Raw genomic sequence first — 22,896 nt, forward strand, 5'->3', positions numbered from 1 at the left:
TTCACTATGGTAAGCCTATAATAAGTGTATTTAGACCTGACGGAATGGTTGTGTTTTTGATAGGAAATCGTGTAACTGTGTGTCTCGTCATATCTCATCTTGCGGTAAACTGAAGCTTAAGCATGTTCGCTTAAAGTGCGAGAACCACTGAGTTTCATTCTCGTGTATTACGCAGCACGTTTGAGCTTCTGCAAGAACCAGTGAGGTTAGTAACCACTTCAAGCAGCTTCTGTTTATGTTCTCTGATCAATGTTTATTTGTGAGTAAAAGCCTAAATTCAGTCTGTTGACTGCGATTGAGTCTCTTCAGAAAATTTTGACTAAACCGCTCAATTCATATGGATTAGTTTTACAATCTCTTTATGAACTTCTTGAGGCATCAAAGTGGTAGTTGCGTAGCTGTCAATGGAGGGACAGAAATCTCTCAGATTTCATTAAAAAGATCTTCATTTGTGTTCTGAAGGAAGTCTTACCAGTTTGGAACAACATGAGGGTGAGTAATTATTGACAGAATTTTCATTTTTGGGTGAACTATAAGGCTCAACAGTGTAATAGATGTATAGATACAGCTGTAACTAAGGTATTTAAAATATATATATAAGTACAATGTAAAAACATATTACACCATACTGCATTGTATCAAATAATTAATTGAAATGTTACATAGGTCTCAAATGTAACAATATATTTTTTCATTATATCACTCAAAGAAATTTAAAATAGGTTTAATATTAAAAATCATGCAATTAAATATCAAGACTAATAAAAAAAAACCTGATTTTAAAAAAGATTTGTTAAATGGAAAAGACTCATTGATGGCTCAGACGAGGGCATGTGAGGTCTGCTCAGATCGGTCATTCAGCGAGATGAAATCTGGACTCACTAACTGGTTACCTTAGTTCAAGGGCAACACTTTTCATCTAGCTCACTCAATTACCACAGCTTGTACAAATGTGAAAAACCACTTGTGTCTATTTGAAGTGGTGTAATCTGATGAACGTGACTTTTATTTCTAGCGTGCTGTGGTTGGATTCTCTCTTTCTCTGAATTTCCTTCTATCATCTCTTTTTATCTCTCCCCTCCTCAGCCATTTGAAAAAGGAGACCCACTTCATTACTGAGCTGAGGCTGTGATCGCACTCTAGAGACCCTCAGACTGTGTGTGTGTGTGTGTGTGTGTGTGTGTGTGTGTGTGTGTGTGTGTGTGTGTGTGTGTGTGTGTGTGTGTGTGTGTGTGTGTGTGTGTGTGTGTGTGTGTGTGTGTGTGTGTGTGTGTGTGTGTGTGTGTGTGTGTGTGTGTGTGTGTGTGTGTGTGTGTGTGTGTGTGTGTGTGTGTGTGTGTGTGTGTGTGTGCGTGTGAATGACAGGGGAGAAAGATGTGGAAAAACAAAGCACTGTACAATATTTTCACATTTCTTCTATGGACGGCTAATCAGATATTTATCTGCATAGCGTTGAATACACACATAAACCATATCATAAAACATTACAATTTGTATTAAATCATGGGACATAGGCCTGCTCTAAATGTCCTGCATTGTTGAATAAATGGATAATCTATTCATTCATGAGACAAGGTTTAAGCATATGAACTCTCAAACTCCCAGCTTTGTGTTGTTCAATACATGGGCTTTTATTTGTTCTAACCTTTATGAATCAAGAATATCAAAGTGCCGTACAAAATAAAAATGATAAAAGAGTAAAAACATTAAATTAACATATTTTTATAGGGAGGTTGTTGTTAATTGAAAGCAAAAATAGGTAAAATTTCAAATCACATTGAAAACTAATAAATAAAGGATATTTTTACATACACATTTTGAATAAATGAAAAGTTGATGACACTTTACAATAAGATTTCATTTGTTAATACAAGTCAATGCACTAACTAACAAGAAACAATAAGCAATACATTTTTACAGTATTTATTAGCCTTTGTTAACGTTAATAAAATTGTCCATGTTAGTTCAAATTCAAAGTGCATGTTAGCAGATACAATATGTGTATCTTAAAAATGTATTAGTAAATGTTAATATTAACATTAGCTCAGATTAATAAATGCCTCTAGAAGTATTGTTCTTTGTTAGTTTATGTTAACTGATGTATTTGATCATTTTAACAAATGAAACCTTATTGTAAATTATACCGAAATGTTATCACCTGTCTGCAAATTTGAAATTGCAGTATGAGATTTCTTTCATAAAACAATTAATAAACAATTAATTGTCATAATAATAATAATAATATTAATACTTTTTTACATTTATATTGCGCTTTACATAAGGGGGGAATTTCCTCAACCACCACCAATGTGCAGCATCCACCTGGATGATGAGACGACAGCAGCCATATTGCACCAGAACGCCCACCAGCTTACTGGTGGAGAGGAGACAGTGATGAAGCCAATCAGTGTTTATATTGGGATGATTAGGAGGCCATGATGGACAGAGACCAAGGGGCAAATTTGGCCAGGACGCCGGGGTTATACCCCTACTCTTTTTCCAAAGGACATCCTGGGATTTTTAATGACCACAAAGAGTCATGAACAACAAAGGTCTGTTCCTCAAAACATTTATTTCCTTTGAGTGGATACATGTTTGGGCCAGGTCAAAATTACTGGCCAAGACCTGTAGGCTTCTTCTTACACAAATATCTACAGATTATGTGAGTGACTGTAAATGCTGAACAACAGGAAGACATATTATGAAAAAGCACCGGACAGAATCATGCAGTTAATCTTTTCTTATCGTATACAAAGTGCCATCTAAAGAAAAACCAGCAGACATCAAAAAGAGACATATGTGGTCAGAACACAACATCATTGTTTCCCTCAGCTATTTCCCTTTTTTAGAAGTGCATTGACCTTTCGGATCGGCCCGTTTATTTCAGCCGTCATGTGCATACAAATATTTGCGTAACTCGTTTTTGTGGTAACTAGACTGTAAACAACTGGATAGTATACAAAAGAAAACTTGTTTGGCTTCACATGAAATTAAATAATGGATAAAAAGATTGCACATGAACTGCTTGTCTCTTCTCATTAAAAAGCTGAAATTGTTCAGTGCATGGAGTTGGCTGTGTTAAAATTAGGAAAATAACTGGGAATGTCTGAACATAGTCCTCCAATGTATTCAGAAGAAGGAGATGGCTTTCCAGGGAATAACTGTCCAGAAGGAGATGTTTTGGAGAGGTACGATTCCTCCTGCGACCAGGGTGACAGTCCCGCTGTGTGAGGCACCTGGTGAGAGTAAAAGTAACTGGACTGATTGCTAAGTAAATTGAAAGAGCGGGGAGCAGATAGAGGCAGAGGCACAGAAGCAGATGTGGAGAAGGAGGAGGTGGAGGTCATCTGTTCACATCCCATTCCATAATAAGCTGCCTCTTGGGCGGACGGGAGAAGCAGTCTTTCCGCAGCGGGACCGACCGAGCTGAAGTGGCGCGAGCTCTGGGACAGAACCGACGCGGCGTAGTTGTTGTGGTGAGCCGCGGAGCTCGGGTGACGATGCTGGAGAGTCACGAACGGCGGGACGGGCCAGTAAAACGAGCCTGCGAATGCCAGTCCTGCGGTGGAGGATAGCCGTGCGCCTCTCTTCATGGCCAGCTTGGCTCGAGACGCGGCTGTAGACCGGCGCCGGAGTTTCCCAGTGGTTCCGCCGATGAACACGTCATCGCTGGACGGGTCCAGCATCCAGTAGTTGCCTTTTCCCGGGTCGTCGTAGTGGCGCGGGACCTTGACGAAGCACTTGTTGAGGCTCAGGTTGTGCCGGATTGAGTTCTGCCAACCCTGCCTGTTTTCTCGGTAGTACGGGAAGTTGCCCATAATGAACTCATAGATACCGTTGAGGGTGAGCCGTCGCGCCGGACTCTGGCGGATGGCCATCATGATAAGCGCGTTATAACTAAACGGAGGCTTATCGGGTTTGCTCTTCTTCTCCGGTAACTGTCCATCTGTACTTTCACACTTTTGCTCTCCAACTCCCCCTGCCTCTTTTTTATCCGGTCTGTTCGCTTCGTTCCGCTTTGGAATCGACTTGTCTTTTCCGTCATTTGTCTGCTGATGATGGGAGCGCGCGATGGGTGGCTTTGCGGCACGAGACCGCGGTGGTTCCAGCGCGGCGCTCGAGTCGCTCCTCGCGCGCTCGTGTCGGAGCAGTAAACTACTGATGCTGAAAGACGACTTGTGGAAAAAATTCACGGGGGATTTTAGTTCCTCCATGTTTAACAATACAAACACGCTCCTAAATGTTTCCAACAGGACCTAAAAGTGTCGAAAAAAAACTAGAAAGTGCCCGTCCATTCTTAGGAAACGCTTGCGGAAAAACAAAAACGATCTGATAAGTTTCCGGCACAGCCAATCTCTCTGACTGATCAATGAACTCGAAGTCTCAATTATAACACTTCGAAAGCCGGTGAAACTCAAGCCTCTCACCTGAGACCGCCCTTTTCTGTTTACACATTCATCTGACTGAATGCCTGTCAGAAGCGAGTGAGGCAAAAAGACGTTAGGCTATGCTACGGAGTTCTGATATACGACAACACTTGGAGATGTGAGTAAACAAACAGTTTAGGGTGGACATTAACCTAATCTCTGGAGGATGAACCCATAGAGGACCATGTGCTTCACGGACCGTGCAAAAAAAAAAAAAAAGATGAAAACTTTAACGTCTGTAACTCAATGCTTTTTTTTTCGCAATGTGCATCAAACTTTGATAAAATATTCCCATATTTGTCTGCTTCAAATGAACGTTGTTTTGAAATATACTCATTCGTAAACTGTAACTTAATGTCAAGTACAAGGAAAAGGCCTACTGTGGTTACAATCTACCTCATAATCGGAGTGAATTGGACAGCATTCAAAAACTTGGACGTTTTAAATTTTGAGCATGAACTAAATTTAGCTAGGCCTACATAATAGACCAAAGGCTAGATGTTAGCTATATATCAAATTAAACAAGAGAAACTGTCTATTCATATGTAGTTCATGCATTGGAATTTTAGGTCAAACTTTATATTAGGTTTCATTAACTGCTGTATAGGCCTACATAAAAATATAGCCTATATCGATGTACTTATTGTGTTCATGTTGTAGTGTAAAACGCTGCGGTTACACTTTATTTTAAGATGTCATTGTTGCAGTGTAATTGTATATATTAAAGTACTGAGTAATATTAATTGACAACAGCGTTAGGGTAGAATTATGGTTTGGTTGAGGGTTAGTTGCATGTAACATATGTAATGGACACTGTAAAATAAAGTGTTACCAATGCTGCTATTGTAAAAACATGCAAGTGCATTGTATCAAATTATTAATTTAAATATTAGTACATAGTATAAAGTGGACCTAAATTTTGATTATAAGCAAAATGTTACATTTAAAGAAATTTCTTCAAATTTAGTTTTTGTCCAAATTTCTTAATTTTTATAGAGAGCTTGCAACTTCTATGACTTTAGCATGTAGCTCATTTCTAATTGGTTAAACTGTTGGATGTTTAATGGCATTGTGCAGACAATTTATTTTTCAGTTTAATTAACTGTACTTGTACAAATAATAATTACACGCAGGTTTTTTAAGTAGTAAGTAAAGTACAGTAACATGTATGTATACAGTAGTGCATTGTATCAAATGATTAATTTAAATGATAAAGACAATTATTATATAATGGGACTAAGTTACAGTAAATAATACAATACAGTAAATAATAAACAACAGATAAAGTAAATAAAAGCATATAAATTAGAAAGACACAATGACATAAAAACTTTGCTTTTGTTTTTTGGCAGAAATAAAAAAAATCCTTATCAATGCATGAGCTCACAAGTACATCTCTTTTAGACTTTGAAAATCTATTTGCATATGCATTATTTACAACTAGCCAGATTACTAAATTATTGCACGTCACTGTACAGTGCATTTTACATGTTTTTTTTTTGTGTGTGTGCAGAGAAATTAAAACATAACATAATCATGATTTTGTAGCTTATAAGTAGTCTAGTCAAGAAAAAAATAATTTTAATCAGTAAAATATCTCATAAAAACCATAAAGGAATGCTAATAGGATTTGTAGGATTGACCAGAGGCATCCTCTTAACATGGATCTTACTGGATAAACAGAATTTTACAAATTTGATGTCCTTCATAACTGTTTCCAAACTGGTTGTGATAGAATTTATTTTTATCCATTATTTCTCACAAGAGACTTTCACAAGGCACACAAAAATAGACCTATCATATACTTTCACATTCAGACAGTGCTGCATACAGGGGTTTTATGCAACTTGTGCAATCATCATTGGTTTCGTAATTGGTCTCTTAGTTTTGGTATTAGAGCGTATAAATGTTCACCCGGACACTCAGTCTTTGCCACGTCTCTATGTCCCACAAGCACTAAATTGGGGCGCACATGACCGTGAAGCACTCCAAAGCGCAGCAGTCTCAGCAGAGCGGACAGTGATGCAGAACTGGGCAATTCATCTAAAGACAAATAGAAAATACAACATATCTTCTTTATGATGCGTGAACTTTGGTTCAGTTCTTCACTACAATGAAATTCTTATGTTAATATCTCTTACCATTTACAAAACCACTAAATAACACAATAGTGTAAACACCACAAAAGACAATAAATATAAGATGAAAATGAATGTAATAATAGAGGCAGTCGTGTTCTCACCATTGAAGTTACCCATGAAGGCGATGCCAACAGAATATAAGTTGTGTTCCTTTGCATGGGCCCCTACAATCCCCCATCCCCGCCCTTCATACACCACCCCATCTCCAGAGATCAGAAAGCTGGAGGAACACAGAGTTGATGATTAATGTATAGATCAGAGGCAGTCTGGTTATGTCCGCAGAACTGAAATGGTACAAAACATACCTTTTTATAGAAAGTTGAAAATATGTGATTATAAAAAAATACAGGACAGTTGTAAGGGTCTACAGGGCACCTTTTTGTTTTATGGTTTTCTTATCACATGACGAAAAAATGGCTTCCTACATGTTGGTTACACCTCCCTGACTTAGATTTGGTGAAATTATATATTTTTTATTTTAGTAATAAATACAGAATTTCTGTCTATTATTGAGATTTTTTTCCCTTAAATACAACCACTGCAATCATCTTTCATGGAACTTTTTTTTTTGAAACATTTTATTTTGACACTATCTATTTTTATTTTTTTTTACGTTATTTGTTTCAGAATGTTCAGAGAACATTTAAACATACCATAATGTTTGCAAAATGGTCAAATGGAATGTTCTTTTACCAGCCTATAACAAGTTTTAAAACGATTAAAAAACTGGACGTTTTGAACATTTCATAACTTCATGGGAACGTTAGCAAAACCTTCTTGGAATATATTTTTGTTAGCTGGGTGATATAACCTGACAGTTAGGCAACACCAAGACATTTTTAGTTGCACTTTAATTTACAGTAGCTACATGCATTTACAAGTAGGCTACTTACAGTGCAGCAATTACCTAAGAAAGCTGCCTACTGGGGTAATATAATATGGGTATAGGTTTATAGGTTCACGGCTAGTTGTTACCCAGTTATTGCATTACTATAATAAGTAGGCTAAATAGGAAGTAGGCTACACGGGGAACAGGACTGTAAAATAAAGTGCTACCCATTTTTTAATTCAGAAAATAAAAAATAAAAAAATTCAGAAAAGTAAACGTTTTCATCATAGAAAACGTCCTACATTTTCATTTAGTTTGTTTTAGTTTAAATCGCTTTTAAATTGTCTGACCGGGGCAATAAAGAGTCACGTCATTGATCCATACCATGCTAAATTTATTACCATTTGACGTCCAAACAAAGTTTATACAAGCCTTGTTCTGCAAAACAATTACAAACATTTGTACTTACTAGATACGTAATAAACGTGTGGTCAGAAGTTAAATGTAGTGTTCTAACATCTTACTTATAACCGATATCGTCGAAGCCCCTCTCCTGCATGTGCATGCGCTGGATGTGCGCGAGCTGAGAGATGCTGTCGCGCGGACAAGAGCAGTACCGGAGCGCCGTGTGGTGAACGATCACATTCTGTGCGGGACTCTTCATCGCTGTCCTGTCTCGAGGATCCACTGCGTTCCAAGCACGGCGACAAACTACAGCCGCTGCGAAACAACAATGTGATAAGATCAAAATGCTACAAATTACATATAAATACTGGGCGCGCGATCGCTTGTGGATGATTGCTCTCACCCGAGTTCATGTCCACGGCTTCTCCAGGTGTGTGTCCGTCCATATCAGCCAGCGACAAACTTTTCTTTCAACAGCCGGCGAATGTAGGCTACATGACTTATTAGCTTTGACAGGGAGGGACAAACGTGTTGTTGATACTTCCGCGTACTTTCCTGTCTCGTGCAAAAATTCTAGTCCCGAGCCCTGCAACAACATATGAAGAAATTAGCCTATGCGGCACGGGCTTTTTATAGATCACTATGGAAATAACGCTGTGAATGGTGATATTTTTCATTGCTAAAATAACAGAAGTGCATGGCAGCTTGGCACGAAAAGAGGCAGTTAAACTTGCATATAACAATTACACAATCTCTGAACCTGGTGAGAACAAGTCAAACCTATGAGATTCTCTTTTTAATTTAAACTTCATTTGTAGTAGGCTACTGTGACCCCAAAAGTGTGAATTCCGTTGTATTAGATTTAGATTTTGGATGTTGAAATGATTTTTTTTTTTTTTAAGATTGCGTTTTAATCAACCAACCTGAAAAAACAATTCAGGAAGCATACCTGTCAGTAGATATAATCTGATTTCTCCAGCAAGGCAAAATTATTTAATAACTTTGATATAATCTTGTTTTGTTTTATATGATGAACGTCCTTTACTTTCAGAATTTTTACCCAAAACTTAATTTAGTTCATTCAAAATAAATCTGTTTAGTTTGGTCAGGACAATTTCGTTGCTTTAGGTCGAATTAATTTAAAGCCTTAATCTTTAAGCTAGTAGTGTTATCCATCATTATACACAATATATATAATGAACTGGTGAGAATTGAAATATGTAAGTACTGATACTGGTATAGAACTTTGAGTGTCCACAGGTGCTACTCTTCAGCTCAATGGTAGCCACAAAATTCAATAACAGAAACTCCTCTAAATGTCCAACATTGACGAACATTAAACATTAACACCAACATCTGAAAAACACATAACACTTTATCCCCAAATTTACTTTCCCAATGCATACCCTTGCAGCATGCTGGGAAGTACAGAGCCACTGCCCAGTTAGTTTAACTCAAATTAATTAAATATACTTCACTTTTAAATATATTTATGGATTGAACACAATAATTTAAGTTGTGACAATTTGTTACATTGTGTTACTTTAGCTCATTTGGATTAAACTGAACAAGAGGCAAAAAAAATGTTTTTGAGTGTTTATTTGTTTTATAATGTCAATTGTGATTTTCACTTTGATGCAACATGTGTAATAACCACAAATCAGATTTCCACACTGAAGCAAAATTCGCCGATCAGCAAGGAGCAGCCAAATGCTTTCTTCCTCTTTGTCCTTCAGAGCAGATGAAGCTGATTTTTTCGAAAGCATAACATTCCATACCATTTTTATGCGGATGACACCCAGGTGTACCTCCCTTTGAAAAATAGGGATAATTCTGACATAAACTCTCTGTTAAACTGTCTTGAGGAGGTAAGATGCTGGCTGGCAGCTAATTTTCTAACACTGAATGACTCTAAAACCGAAATTGTAGTTTTTGGACCACCAGATTCTATTATACAGATAAATAACCAGCTGGGGTCCTTTAACTGGGAAATCTCATGCTTATGCCAACATTTTGGGAGAGATTTTTGATAACGGCCTTAAATTTGACAAACAAATCAGTTCGGTAGTGAAGAGTAGCTTTTATCATCTCCGATCCATTGCAAAATTAAAAGCGTTTTTTACTGTAAATGATTTGGAGACAGTGATTCATGCATTTATTTCCTCCAGGCTGGATTATTGTACACTCTCAGAAAAAAGGTACATTTTTGTACCAAAGAAGGTACAAACCCTTGTCACTGGGGCGATACCTTTTACTGGTACAAAACTGTACCTTAATATAAAGGAACAAATTTGTACCATTCCAGTTTGTACCTTAAAGGACATGATTTGTACCATGGGCAACCAAAATGTACCTTTTGTTTTTTAAAACTTGTTGGTAGGCTACGACAATATTGTACCTTTATCAAGGGTACAAATTTGATCCTTTAAGGTACCACCCCAGTGACAAGCCCCTTTGTACCTTAACTGTGTCAAATATGTTCCTTCGAGAACTATTAATGGCTGATTTCCTATTGAATAACATACACATTCAACAAATGAATCCAAAAGGCATCAATTTAATGAGTACTGTAAATACATATCAAATACATATGAACGTTTGAATACTTTCGTTCCAGCTTACAGTATAGTTTTTCTTTGTGTTAATAAATCAAAAGATTTGAAAGAATTCAAAATGCAATTACACTAAAATGTTACAGTACATAAAATATATTTTCTCATCTACAACAAACCTAGACTTGTTTTTTTCCTCCCATTTTCACACATTGCATTTGCATTTATTTAACTTTTTTTTTTAAACACCATCCTCTACCCCAACTGCTCGGCAATTTCAGATCCCTCCATTTTTACACGGCTGAAGATTCTCCTCTCACCGAAGACACGTCCAGTCAAGACGTCCCCAAAATCTGCACAGTGGGTTGTGATGTAGCCAGTACTTCCTGAACAAAATGAAGAATCAGTATTAGAAAAGACAGAAGTTAATTGATAAAATTTATACTCCCAATGACAAGCTAAAATTTGACCTCTAGACTTAAAAATTCACCCTAGAACTGACAATTCTGTCATTTACTCGCCCTCAAGTTGTTCCAAACCTGTGTGAGTTTCTTTCTTCACTTGAACACAAAAGAAGATATTTTGATAATTGAAACAGTTGATGGGCCCCATTGACTTCCATAGAATTTTTTTTTATATTATGGAAGTCAATGGGGCCCCATCAAATGTTTAATTTTTTGGGTGAACTAAATCCTGCAACATCTCGTCTGGCATCCATGTAATGTGCTTCTATAATGGATTTCAGCTTAGCCAACCTCAACACATTGGACAATTTAAAAAAAAAATGAAAGTGAAATTTATTTTCTTAATTACTCACCCTCATGTCATTCCACACCTATAAGACCTTCATTCATCTTCGGAACACAAATGAAGATATTTTTAATGAAATTCTGAGAGCTTTCTGTCCCTCCATTGGGAGCAATGCAACTAACACATTCAAGGCCCAGAACGATAGGAAAGACATCATTGAAGTAATCCATGTGACTCGTGACATGTTTAACCAATTTTATGAAGCGGTGCTTTGTTTGTTTTTGCAACAAAACAACAACAACAATTTAACACTTTATTTAGGAAAATACTGACCTGCAATCCTGTAGGGGAGCACTATGACGCATGCTTATTATGTTGACTCAAGACCGGAAGTTGTACCGTGAATGTGTTTTAGATGATATTATTTTCTAAATATAGAGGTAAATATGTTGTTGTTGTTTCTCCGCAAAACAAAGCACTTGCATCGCTTCATAAAATTAAGGTAAAACCACTGGAGTCACAAGGATTACTTTAATGGTGTCTTGACTACCTTTCTGGGGCTTGAATGTATTAGTTGCGAAAGCTCCCAATGGAGGAACAGAAAGCTCTTGGAGAAAAATATAAAAAATATCTTCATTTGTGTTTCAGAAGATAAACTAATTACTCATCCTCATGTCGTTCCAAACCCGTAAGACCTTTGTCTTACGGGTTTGGAACGACATGAGGGTGAGTAATTAATGACAGAATTTTCATTTTAATGTGAACTATACCGTTAAGGAATCCTGGAAACACCTTAAATCAGCCACAGCATGCATTCAGTCCATTTCCTGGAATAACGGAAATGCAGATATGAAAAAAACAGTTTCACAAAAAAAAAAACTTTCTGCATTTTTACATTTCACACACACAAAAAAAAGAATAGCAGTTTTAAATGATTCACTTAAAAAAATTTTACTTTTTTTTTAAGAGAATATCATAAGATTAATAAACTCAAATAACTCATTGTACTGATACTTGCCTCAGCTGAGGATGCAGTCAGACTTTCAGATGTGTGATCAGTGAGGCCAGTACTGACAGTTTACCCCATCATCTTCATGATCTAAAAAACAAAGACACATTTGCTGAGTTTCAACAAAATTCTCTGATAAAATGAATGGCATCTATATATATCTATATCTATATTTTATCTGTGCACTGTTCGGTGGCGTTGTTCAACAACTGCATACAGTAACGTTATTGTATGTGGACTAATGTACACCACCATGGCACCTCTAGTTAAGCATTAATTTACAATAATTACGTATTAAATGTGTACTTACGACACAGAAACTCAATTGCTTTGAAATATATTTGCAGACGCCAATAGCACTGACTGGATTCGTACCTGATTAAGCTATTTACACGCTAATGTCATGTTGAGTGGCTGTAACGTTTAATATGTTTTTTATTTGGTTAAACATTAAACTCACCTTTGAATTTCCTCTTATAATTCGAGTCCAGCCTCTAAAGTTCTTCTGACGATGAAGAGGGCGAAGCCATGGTTGTAGTGGTGCTCGTGCTGGCGGCAACGTTAATCTGCTTCCCGCTCCGTTCTATTTGAAAATGCAGTAACGGCTGCAGCGACCTTGGGCAATCAGTTTCATGTTGTTGTGCCTAATTGCAAAGTTAACAGTTATAGTGGACAATGGAGAACAAACGCCATAGTATTTACACGCGATGACTTAATACTAATCAATACGTGCATTATCAAGTGTAACGTTATACAAGTCAAATGGCTAAAAGCATTTGGTGCAAAGCTAATTTAACTCGCTAAATTTACGTTAAGTGGCTGAAACATTTATAGTTTCGACTTGTGAACTAAATATAAACATAAATTATCAGAACTCACCTTTTAATTTAGTCTTCTTCAAGTTTGATATTTAAAATAAAACGCGCAGACATGTAGCCTGCTGCCCGCTGTCAGTTTGGAAAATTCCTTAACGGCTGAAGCGATTTCGACCAATCAGCGTCTTGTTGCTATGCCAAATACTCAACACAGCAACCAATCACGAATTTAACAGTAGTTTGGCCTATCATTGTACCCTTGATGTGAGAACAAACCTTATCATCAGAGGTCTTTCCTGTACCATTAAAGGTACTATTATTGAAAAGGTACAAAACTGTTCTTCGAGGAACATTATTTGTACCATCGTGTACCTTTATTTCTGAGAGTGTAACTCACTGTACCTTGGTGTGGCTAAGTCCTCCTTATCCTGTCTACAAAAAATACGAAACGCTGCCGCCAGGCTTACTGGATGTAGAAAGAGGGAACATATTTCACCTGTTCTTGCTTCGCTTCATTGGTTGCCGGTCGAATACTGTGTTAAGTTCAAGGTCTTGTTGTATGCAGGGGCGGATCTACGGGGTGGCAAAGGGTGGCAGCTGCCACCCCTGGGATACAGTCTTGCCACCCCATTTATAAATCAGATAATATTTTTTAAGCATTATTTATGTTCATAGCCTACACGTTGAAGGCCCGCACCAAACTCCTGTCAAACAGAAATCGCCGATTTAGAATCCCCTCCCCCTCACAATGGTTTCACCCATCACAAGCACGGCAGCGACCCCCGCGAAATTTCACCTGTCTCGCCAGCAGGGCAGCCTGAGCCTGGACAGTGCCTCGGAGAAGACAGGCTGATAAGCAGTGAGTTTAGAGGTAAATTTGACAGACACCAAGTCGAAAAAGTCCATCAGACAGTTAACCCTGCAACAACCACATTGTTACGTTATTTACATCCGCAATACTTTGTTGTCTCATCGAATTTTTCTATGATCGTCAGGTCAGATAAGGGTCTAACGTGAGTCTAGCTTTTTGTGTGTGTTTAAACTACTGCATTCACAAAATTGGCATGCATCCACTTTCCCAGAATCTATAAATCAGGGGCGTAGAATTTAGTAGGGACGGGACGTGTCCCTACCAATATCTAGTGACACTGTCCCCACGGTCCCTAGCAATAATTTCGATCAAAAATGCTAATATTTACTGTTGCCAGTGTGTTTTGCGTAGTTCTTATTTTATTTAACCAGGAAACATCTAATTTAGATAAAAATCTCTTATAAGAGCGTTCTGAGAAAAATGCGCAAATCCTGGAACACAAACGGTTAATAGATCTGAGTCCCGCCTCCTGAACACACATTGCTAAACTGATTGGCTTTGTGTTTTCTTTCTAACTTGTGAGAGGCTGTAGCTACATTTGATTGTGCGAAGCGGCAATGCACCTCGAAGGAAACCTCCTCGATGCGGTAAACTAGGGAGTAATCTACAGTTCTGTGCACAAACATACGGGGCAAATCGCGTCAAATGATTCGGGGACAGCTCCGTTTTTACAATATAATGTGTGACAATCGCAGGATAAGTGGCAAACATGTCGTTAGTGTTAGGCCATGTCCACACGGACACGGGTATTTTTATAACCGGAGTTTTTCCTACAGCGTTTTTAAAAAAAATCCCGTCCACACATGCTCGGTCTCAGTCTACATGAAAACGTAAAAACACGCAATCAAGCGCGGTCAAGAGCATGCCACGCCAGCAGGCGGTGATATAAACCTTAACCCTAAAGCCACGTTGGCCAATCAGAAGCGCAAATCTGATGTCAAACACAGCTGATAACGGCGCACACTCTGACGTCGCAAGGCAAAAACCCCGGTTTCACTGTGTACACGACAACACTGTAACCGGCGTTTCTGAAAATCCTCACCCCTGGCAGGGGTTTTCAAAAATGTTCGGTTTCAGTGCGTTTTCGTGTGGACGAACGGCCGAACCGCGTAAAAAAAGTCACGGTTATAAAAATACCCGTGTCCGTGTGGACAGGGCCTTAGTGTGTGTGTCTGTGTGTGTGTGTGTGTGTTTGTGTGCGCGCGCGCGCAAAGAGCACTGAAAACATCACGGAGTAAACATCACTTAAATATCATAATAATGATCAGTTTTCCAAAAAAAGGAAGAAAATACCCAGAAGGACAGGATTTTCGTATATTGCCATTTTTGTAGGGACAAAGACAGAATGTCCACACAAAGATGGCAATTTCCGAAATCCTTGTGGGGATTTTTTTTTTGAAAACAGCTAATAAATCATACTAAGTTTTTTTTTTTTTGAAAACATCTTATAAATCATTCTAAGTTTTTTGTTTGTTGAAAATGCAGAAAGTTATCTGTGCTAGAGTTAGTGTAGGGGGATAGAATACACTTTGTACAGTATAAATCATTACGACTATGGAAAGTCCACATTAAACATGAAAACACAAAATTGTTTGGTCTGTTGAAATGAGAAGTCTGTTTGATCAAGTTAAAACCCTTGTCATCCCAGTCTCAGCTGAAGCTGAAATAAGTTTCATTGCTCTTAGGAGACTGAAAACATGGTTCAGAACAATGGCACAAGTTGTTGTGTGTTATGTCCAACAGGACAAACTGGACAGTAAGGATGTGAAAACAAATATGCTAAAAGTTAATTTCTGTTAACGGGATAGTTTCCTTAAAAAGTGAAAATTCTGTCATCATTAAGTTGTTTCAGACCAGTTTCTTTCTTCTGCTGACCACAAAAGAAGTAGGGATGGCCCGATACCATTTTTTTTTCAAACCGATACGAGTACGAGTATTTACATTTGTGTACTTGCCGATATCGAGTACCGATACCGATATTTCTACCGCAAAAGTAACTATAGGCTCCCAGAAAAGAAGACAGAAGACTATTTTAGAACACAGGTTAGAAGACTGTTTTTAATTTCTTCTCTGCTTGTTTTAACAAGTCTAAAAATAAATAATAATGAGTAAAATAATAAATGTATTAACACACAAACCACTGTTAATTTAACATAAAAGCAAGCAGTTACTGCGTTTGACATGACTGAATGCGCCCAAAGTGCGCTCCCTTAATAGTCTAATTCCTAAAAAGCTGACAGTTCATCGCGATCTCACACATCTGTTATTATCAATGAAGCTGACTGCACAATGAATCTTTCATAATATCCACACTTTGTTTGTTATAATTAGAGGATTTGCCAGCATACAGAATTCAGCACTGAAGAAAAAAGTTTTGAGCAGTGAGGGGAGTCTATCTTAAATGCTTCTGATTGGCCATTGCGTTCAAGAAATCAACACACATGTCTGTGATTGGCTACATCGCTCAACGCTGCAAACATGTTATGAATAGAAACTCTGGCCTGTAAATCGTTTCTATTTTGTTTTAGTTGTTCTTCTTGCTTTTCTGCAACAGATGAATGAAAATCTATTAGTTTTAATATGTTGTATTCATAGATATTTCTAGTTTGCGGGAGTCCCGCGAATCGTTTTATTCTCCCGGAACCCGCACACACAGAGTGAGTGCATTACCGCCCACGCTCGCGCTCGGCCATCAGATCTAGTGCCGCGCCGCACTCTTTTGCGTTGGGAGTGCACGTCCCTATGCCTCAGTTCACCTCGACAAAGCACTCGCTGCGGCCAGTTTCGTTTCGCAAAATGTACGTGGTATCGGGGCGTGGTATCGGCGAATTTTTATGAGTACGAGTACGAGTATATGAGGACAGTATCGACCCGATCCCCGATGCCAGTATCGGTATCGGGCCATCCCTAAAAAGAAGTTATTTTAAACAATGTTGGTAACTAGACAGTTCATGGGCCCCATTGACTTCCATAGTATTTTTTTTTTCTTACTATGGTTGTCAATAGGGTCCATCAACTGTCTAGTTACCAACATTCTTCAAAATATCTTCCTTATTGTTCAGTAGAAGAAGGAAATTTATAAGGGTTTAAAACAACTTGTGGGAGAGACCGAATTTTCATGTTGGTGAACTATTCCCTTAACTATCCCTTTAATGACAGATACAGACATGTGTTTGGCTTCTTCAAAAAGCAAGGAACAAGACCGCATTGCACTATTGCACTGCACTATGAATGGAGGAAAGTTCAGTGTCTGTTAAACTCCCTTCTTGTCTTTAATATTTGTCCTAACATTACAGAATTCATTAACGTATTGTTAAGGTCAATATAGACTAAAAACCTTAATATTATCCTATTAATTTCCTGATTCCCCAGCTTCTGGGAATGTCCCCACCAATCTCAAAACCAAACCTACGCCCTTGCTATAAATATCCAATTTTGAAAAATGGTCGACATGCCAAATTAAACTGAGATATCTAAGCGGTGTCATAAACTGGTGATGCACGTTTGACTCGCATGGACACCTGTTATCAACAACGTGACCGTTTTCTCTCTGGTTGACCACGCATTTTGCAGTTAAGTTAGCCCTACATGACTGAAATTCTACTCAATCACAACAAGTAAAAGTAGCCCACTACTTTCAAATAGGGGAACGGTACGTATTCGTATTGAACCGAAATGGTACGGGCGTCACGGTTCGGAGTGTGTGTGTGCGCGCGAGAGAGAGAGAGGCATGGGCGCGATCGAACTTTGTGTGTGTGTGAGTGAGAGAGAGAGAGAGAGAGAGAGAGAGAGAGAGAGAGAGAGAGAGAGAGAGAGGCGCGGGCGCGATCGAACTGTGTGTGTGTGTGTGTGTGTGTGTGAGAGAGAGAGAGAGAGAGAGAGAGAGAGGGGCGTGGGCGCGATCGAACTGTGTGTGTGTGTGTGTGAGAGAGAGAGAGAGGCGCGATCAACTGTGTGTGTGTGTGTGTGTGTGAGAGAGAGAGAGGCGCGGGCACGATCGAACTGTGTGTGTGTCTGACTAAATCTGTCCATATTTCCTCAAAACTCACTAGAAGACATCATTTGAGTGGTCTTTTTTTAAAATCTCCTGGGGAGCATACCCCCAAACTAGGGCTGGGTAAAAATATCGATTCATCAATGCATTGCAATTATTTGTTTCTCAATTCAATATCGATTCATCAAATCCTATGAATCAATTCAGCCCACCGGCCAGTGGCGGCGCTGTGGGCAACACTCTAGTGAGAGCGTTCAGCGTTGTACAAGCAGTGTACAAGACGCGCTTTACCAAAACAACAAGATGACGGACAGTAGCTGCACTCCGTTCAAGCCTGCACCACCAACCAGGGACGTTGTTAGGCCTATTTTGGATTCCGTATCGGAATTCTTGCTCTAGCATGGTGCGTTCTATTATTTATCCGTGTCGGAGTTCCGACTAGGTAGACAGGCGTTGCCCAGCAACACGTACCAACACGCCTCCTTTTCTCGGATTTCCCAGCTCGGACGTCGGACAACCGTGAGGACACCGAGCAAGAATTCCGATACGGAATCCAAGATGGCTGTGCCCTGTGTGACTTGTATGAATTGTTTTCATTGTTTTTGGACCGCTTTGGTTGTTTAAATGACGATTTTAATCACTCGTATTACCGCAATACCTCACTGCGTCCGTATCACTGCCTCTGGATATGGGAATCGGTCTTGTTGTGAGAGCAATATTGAACAAAGCCTCGATTCAAACGGGTGTTAACGTTACTAATGTGGCTAGCGTTGCTAACAGAAGATAAGCTAAAACATTAAATGAAGTGAAAATTTTAGAAGTTCAAATGGCTGTGTTTTGGTACTCGGCCAGTGCTACCATAGCAACAGCTTTCTGGGTGGCGTCCATGTTTTTTTCTCCGACTCGGACGCGCAAAACATACCAGAACTTGAAGTGTTGAAGTGGCGTCATATCTGAGGGCCGAGCCGGTTCGTTGACAATAATAGAACGCAGGGTGTGTCTTCACGGTTGTCCGACGTCCGAGCTGGGAAATCCGAGAAAAGGAGGCGTGTTGGTACGTGTTGCTAGGCAACGTCTGTCTACCTAGTCGGAAGTCCGACACGGATAAATAATAGAACGCACCATGAGTCCCCCGCATATTGATAGCGGCTCCCTGATGTACGCAAATTAGTTCAAATCTCCCGAAATCTAGAGCGCGCGCACTACAGAGAGGGAGAGAGCGAGAGTCCTTGCGTGCGTGCGCCTCACGAAGCGCTTTTTTTTTATGAGTATGCACATTTTGTGTTTCTGTTTACATTTCTTTTATAACTTGAATGTATAGGAAGAAAGAAATATACTTTCTATTACAGAAGGGATTAGATGGTCAGGCTCCTCGCTACATTACAGATCTTCTTCTCCACCGGAAATGTTCTAGGCCCTTGAGGTCTTCTAACAAGTTGATGCTGACTGGGGCACGATCTAGATTGAAACTAAAGGGTGATCGTGCCTTCTCTGTTGCTGCTCCACGTCTGTGGAATGCTTTTTTTCGGAACACTCAAGGCTGTCTTCCAATGTTAATAGCTTTAAATCCTCACTAAAGACTTATTTTTTCTCTCTGGCTTTTGGTTCAATGTAATTTTATGAATTTGTGTGTGTATTCCTGTTTGATTATGTATTTATGAATTTAATTGTCTGAAGTGATTGAACAGCACTTTGGTCTGCAGCAGTGGCTGTTTTAAACGTGTTCTATGAATAAAAGTGCCTTGCCTTGCGCAGTTGACACGAGTCATGATGACTATACTGCCCTCAATAGGTCTGGTGCAGTCTTAGTGCGCATGTGTCAAATACGTTCATCCTGAGCTTTATTGGAAATCGTATATTGGGTCAGTGTCACTCGATCAAGTTAAAACAGCATTCTCTTGATTTATGTTACCTAAACCTGATTGAATTAGGTAGCAACAAATTTGTATTTTATCGGTTGAATCAGAAATGCCTCCTTAAAGCAATCACTGCACGTTCACTTTTTACAGCGTGTAGTTCCAAATATGTATATTTTTTCTGCGGAACACAGCAAAAGTATTAAGAAAAATTTTGGTAACCAAAGTTAAAGTTTTAGTTATCATTGACTCCATTGTATGACAAACAAAGTTGTAGACAGACAGTCACAGAGCGTTTGTGCGCATGTTTGAGACATGAGGTAATTTAACACTGTTTCTTTGACACTTTGCAGACTCTGCTATGTGCGTTCATGTGTTTTGAAGGAGGAGTGGTTTTGGAGACGCTCTGAAAGAAGCAGAGTGAAGCGCACTGTTCATGATTCCCGTCTCAGAGCAGCTCAGTTCACAGTAAATGCTGCGAGCTCCACCGCATGCGAGTTTAATGTGCATTTTTGACTACTCCTGTGTATCAAGTTGCAAACTTTGTTTTTTACATTTAAGTTATATTTGTAGCAACTTAGCACTTTGACAGTTTGAGCTGTATTGTGTGTATGTTTGCTAGTTTACAAAATAAAACAATACTCCTTGAAATCATAATTGTATTACGTTGTTACAAATCTTTTACTTAAAACATTATTGATTAACAATTATTCAGGTATTTGTAATATACAGCGCCATTGTAAAAAAATTTAAGTGTAGCCAACTACTTCTCCAGAAGTGTAGCTTGATCTTAACTACTTTAACTTGTCAAATTATTTTCAGAGTATCTTTCCCAACACTGGAAGGGAGGGTGGCATCTAATGCTTTCAAATCTAGCTTGCGTGTGAAACGTGCCACTCTGAAACATTGAGAAAAGCAGTCATCAGCAGCTTGTGTGTAAAAGAACACTCTAAAAAACACACAGCTCAAATATGGATTAAATCACAGCCTATGTGACACTGAGCCATATCACAATGTGGTTTTATTCAGATTTATTTCTACTCTAAATCACCATGGAATAAACTTTTATGCTTTTTCACTTTTAGTTAGTGTGTAATATTGCTGTTTGAGCATAAAAAAGATCTGCCAGGTTACAAGGCTCAGTCTACTCAAAAGGAAGATATCTTATTTAACAAAATCCCCTTTTCAACAACTACTGTACAACGAACGGCTCGTTTTGACTACAACACGATGTCAGGCCGGTGGTGCGATTGCTAATGAGCAACACCTGTGAAGCACACCGGTCTCGCATCTCTCACGGAGGAGCGGAAGCATAAAGGAGGAGCGACGACGTTGATGATCGAGAGAGGAACAGGCCTGTGTTTTATAAAACAAAGAAACCAAAATACCGCCAGCAGCCCCTCGCGGACGACTGCTGGCTAAAATAAAACACAAATTCAAAAAACAAAACTCAACTAAAATACAGGCCTGTTCCTCTCTCGATCATCAACGTCGTCGCTCCTCCTTTATGCTTCCGCTCCTCCGTGAGAGATTCGAGACCGGTGTGCTCCACAGGTGTTGCTCATTAGCAATCGCACCACCGGCCTTGTGCCGTTCTCTCACATCCCTCGGCCGTCCTGTTCGCCACATACCCCAATCGCCCCTCACAGGCCGGGGGGTACCCACGAACCTGTGCCTACTCCTTCCTGGTGGACGGCAGCAGGCTCTGGCCCACGGCGGCGACTCCCCGCTCCCTCCCGGACGGCAGCCGGCCCTCCAACTCCCAGGCGGCCGGCAGCGAGCTCGACCGTCCCACCGGCAACTCACTCCAGCGCACCGCCTCGAGCGTCCATGGCCGCGAGTCCCCCGCTCCCTGCTCCTCCCCTCGTTCGGCGGATGGCAGCAGGCTCCGTCCCACGGCGTGCGCACCATGCTCGATGGCACCGCGGATTCCCCACAGCGGCGAGGACTCTCTGTCAGTGCGTTCCTCCCTCTTCCCGGGTTTCGGCACCAGTGTAGCAATGTTCAGGGAAGAAGGAGGCGGGAACCGGCGAACATTTAAACATACTTTATTAAAATAAAACCAAACAAACTAAAATACCGCCAGCAGCCCCTCGCGGACGACTGCTGGCTTACCCAAAATAAACATAACGGCCAGCAGCCCCTCGTGGACAACTGCTGGCTAAAATAAAACACAAATACAAAAAACAAATCTCAACTTGTTCCTCTCTCGATCATCAACGTCGTAGCTCCTCCTTTATGCTTCCGCTCCTCCGTGAGAGATGCGAGACCGGTGTGCTTCACAGGTGTTGCTCATTAACAATTGCACCACCGGCCTCGCGCCGTTCTCTCACGTCCCTCGGCCGTCCTGTTCGCCACAGCGATTTTTACAGATCTTATGAAGTCATAATGATACTCATTTAAATAATCCCCGCCCACGGAATATGCAAATAAGGGGACGAGGCCTGGTTGGGGTGCATTAGAGTTCAAATTTATTTTAAACACTGTTCCTGAACATTATAATCCCATCGTTTATCTGTGTGCTGCACATCTCATGAAGAACAGTTTGTTTTGTTGCTATAGGGATCTCCCAGTCACGTGACACCTAGCCGCGTGTCGGCCATTTTGACGGAATACATCAGTAAGGCCGTGTGTCCACCAAAGCGTTTTTAGCCAGCTGAAAACGCTAGACGCTCTGCTGAAAACGCCTAGCTGTTGGCGCTTGAGAGCGTTTTAGCAGCGCTGCGTTTTTTCAGTTGAGACGATTCGTTGCTATGATACAGAATATCGGCAGCACAGTTTTCTTGTAACTGATTTCGTAGATAATTTGTTTCATACTAAAAAAATTTTTATCCATTTTGTTCGGTTAGCTCTGCTGGTTGACGTCGTTGTACAGAAAGAATGTTGTGACAGTTGGTCGTGTGGTTTTTGTCCCGCCCCTCCTCCACTGTGATTGGACGGCTGTGTAAAAAGTGACAGTGATGAGCGCAGCGTTTTACCCAAAGTTGAAAATTTTTCAACTCTCGGCGACCAGTAAAAACGCCGGGCGCTCGAGCGTTAAATACACGCTCAACGCCTCGTTATGCTCATGGTGTTTATAAAACGCGGCGCTCCCATTGAAAACAATTGGAATTTTACGCCAGCTGCGTGAAAAAACGCTTTGGTGGACACACGGCCTAAGCTACTCAGTGGCAATGGATCTATTATTAGGGGCAAAGAGTATAAAAGTTGTTCTTCTATAGGCTAGCTGCTACTCTTTGTTAGGGGT

The 22,896-nt window shown here is 39.8% G+C and overlaps 2 protein-coding genes and 1 long non-coding RNA gene across 3 annotated transcripts; all 3 read right to left on the reverse strand.

Annotated features, from left to right (window-relative positions):
* Positions 1-2,555: 2,555 nt before the first annotated feature.
* On the reverse strand, positions 2,556-4,603 carry foxg1c (forkhead box G1c). Its single transcript, XM_077248533.1, has one exon. It carries the CDS (start codon positions 4,212-4,214, stop codon positions 3,057-3,059), a length of 1,158 nt encoding a protein of 385 aa, XP_077104648.1. The 5' UTR covers positions 4,215-4,603; the 3' UTR covers positions 2,556-3,056.
* An 881-nt stretch (positions 4,604-5,484) lies between these two features.
* pglyrp5 (peptidoglycan recognition protein 5) lies at positions 5,485-8,388 on the reverse strand. The gene is made up of 4 exons (XM_077248534.1): positions 8,206-8,388; positions 7,922-8,117; positions 6,670-6,788; positions 5,485-6,470 (listed from the first exon to the last, which is right to left on the reverse strand). Exons 1-4 carry the CDS (start codon positions 8,246-8,248, stop codon positions 6,286-6,288), a joined length of 543 nt encoding a protein of 180 aa, XP_077104649.1. The 5' UTR covers positions 8,249-8,388; the 3' UTR covers positions 5,485-6,285.
* A 2,153-nt stretch (positions 8,389-10,541) lies between these two features.
* Positions 10,542-12,826, reverse strand: LOC143757456 (uncharacterized). Its single transcript, XR_013210545.1, has 4 exons — positions 12,574-12,826; positions 12,123-12,203; positions 11,875-11,931; positions 10,542-10,740 (listed from the first exon to the last, which is right to left on the reverse strand). It is a non-coding gene; the product is annotated as an uncharacterized LOC143757456 (long non-coding RNA).
* Between the last annotated feature and the right edge of the window lie 10,070 nt (positions 12,827-22,896).

Source organism: Siphateles boraxobius, unplaced genomic scaffold, assembly GCF_051911475.1.
Source record: "Siphateles boraxobius isolate OS27281-9 unplaced genomic scaffold, OSU_SipBor_1 30, whole genome shotgun sequence".
NCBI lineage: Eukaryota > Metazoa > Chordata > Actinopteri > Cypriniformes > Leuciscidae > Siphateles > Siphateles boraxobius.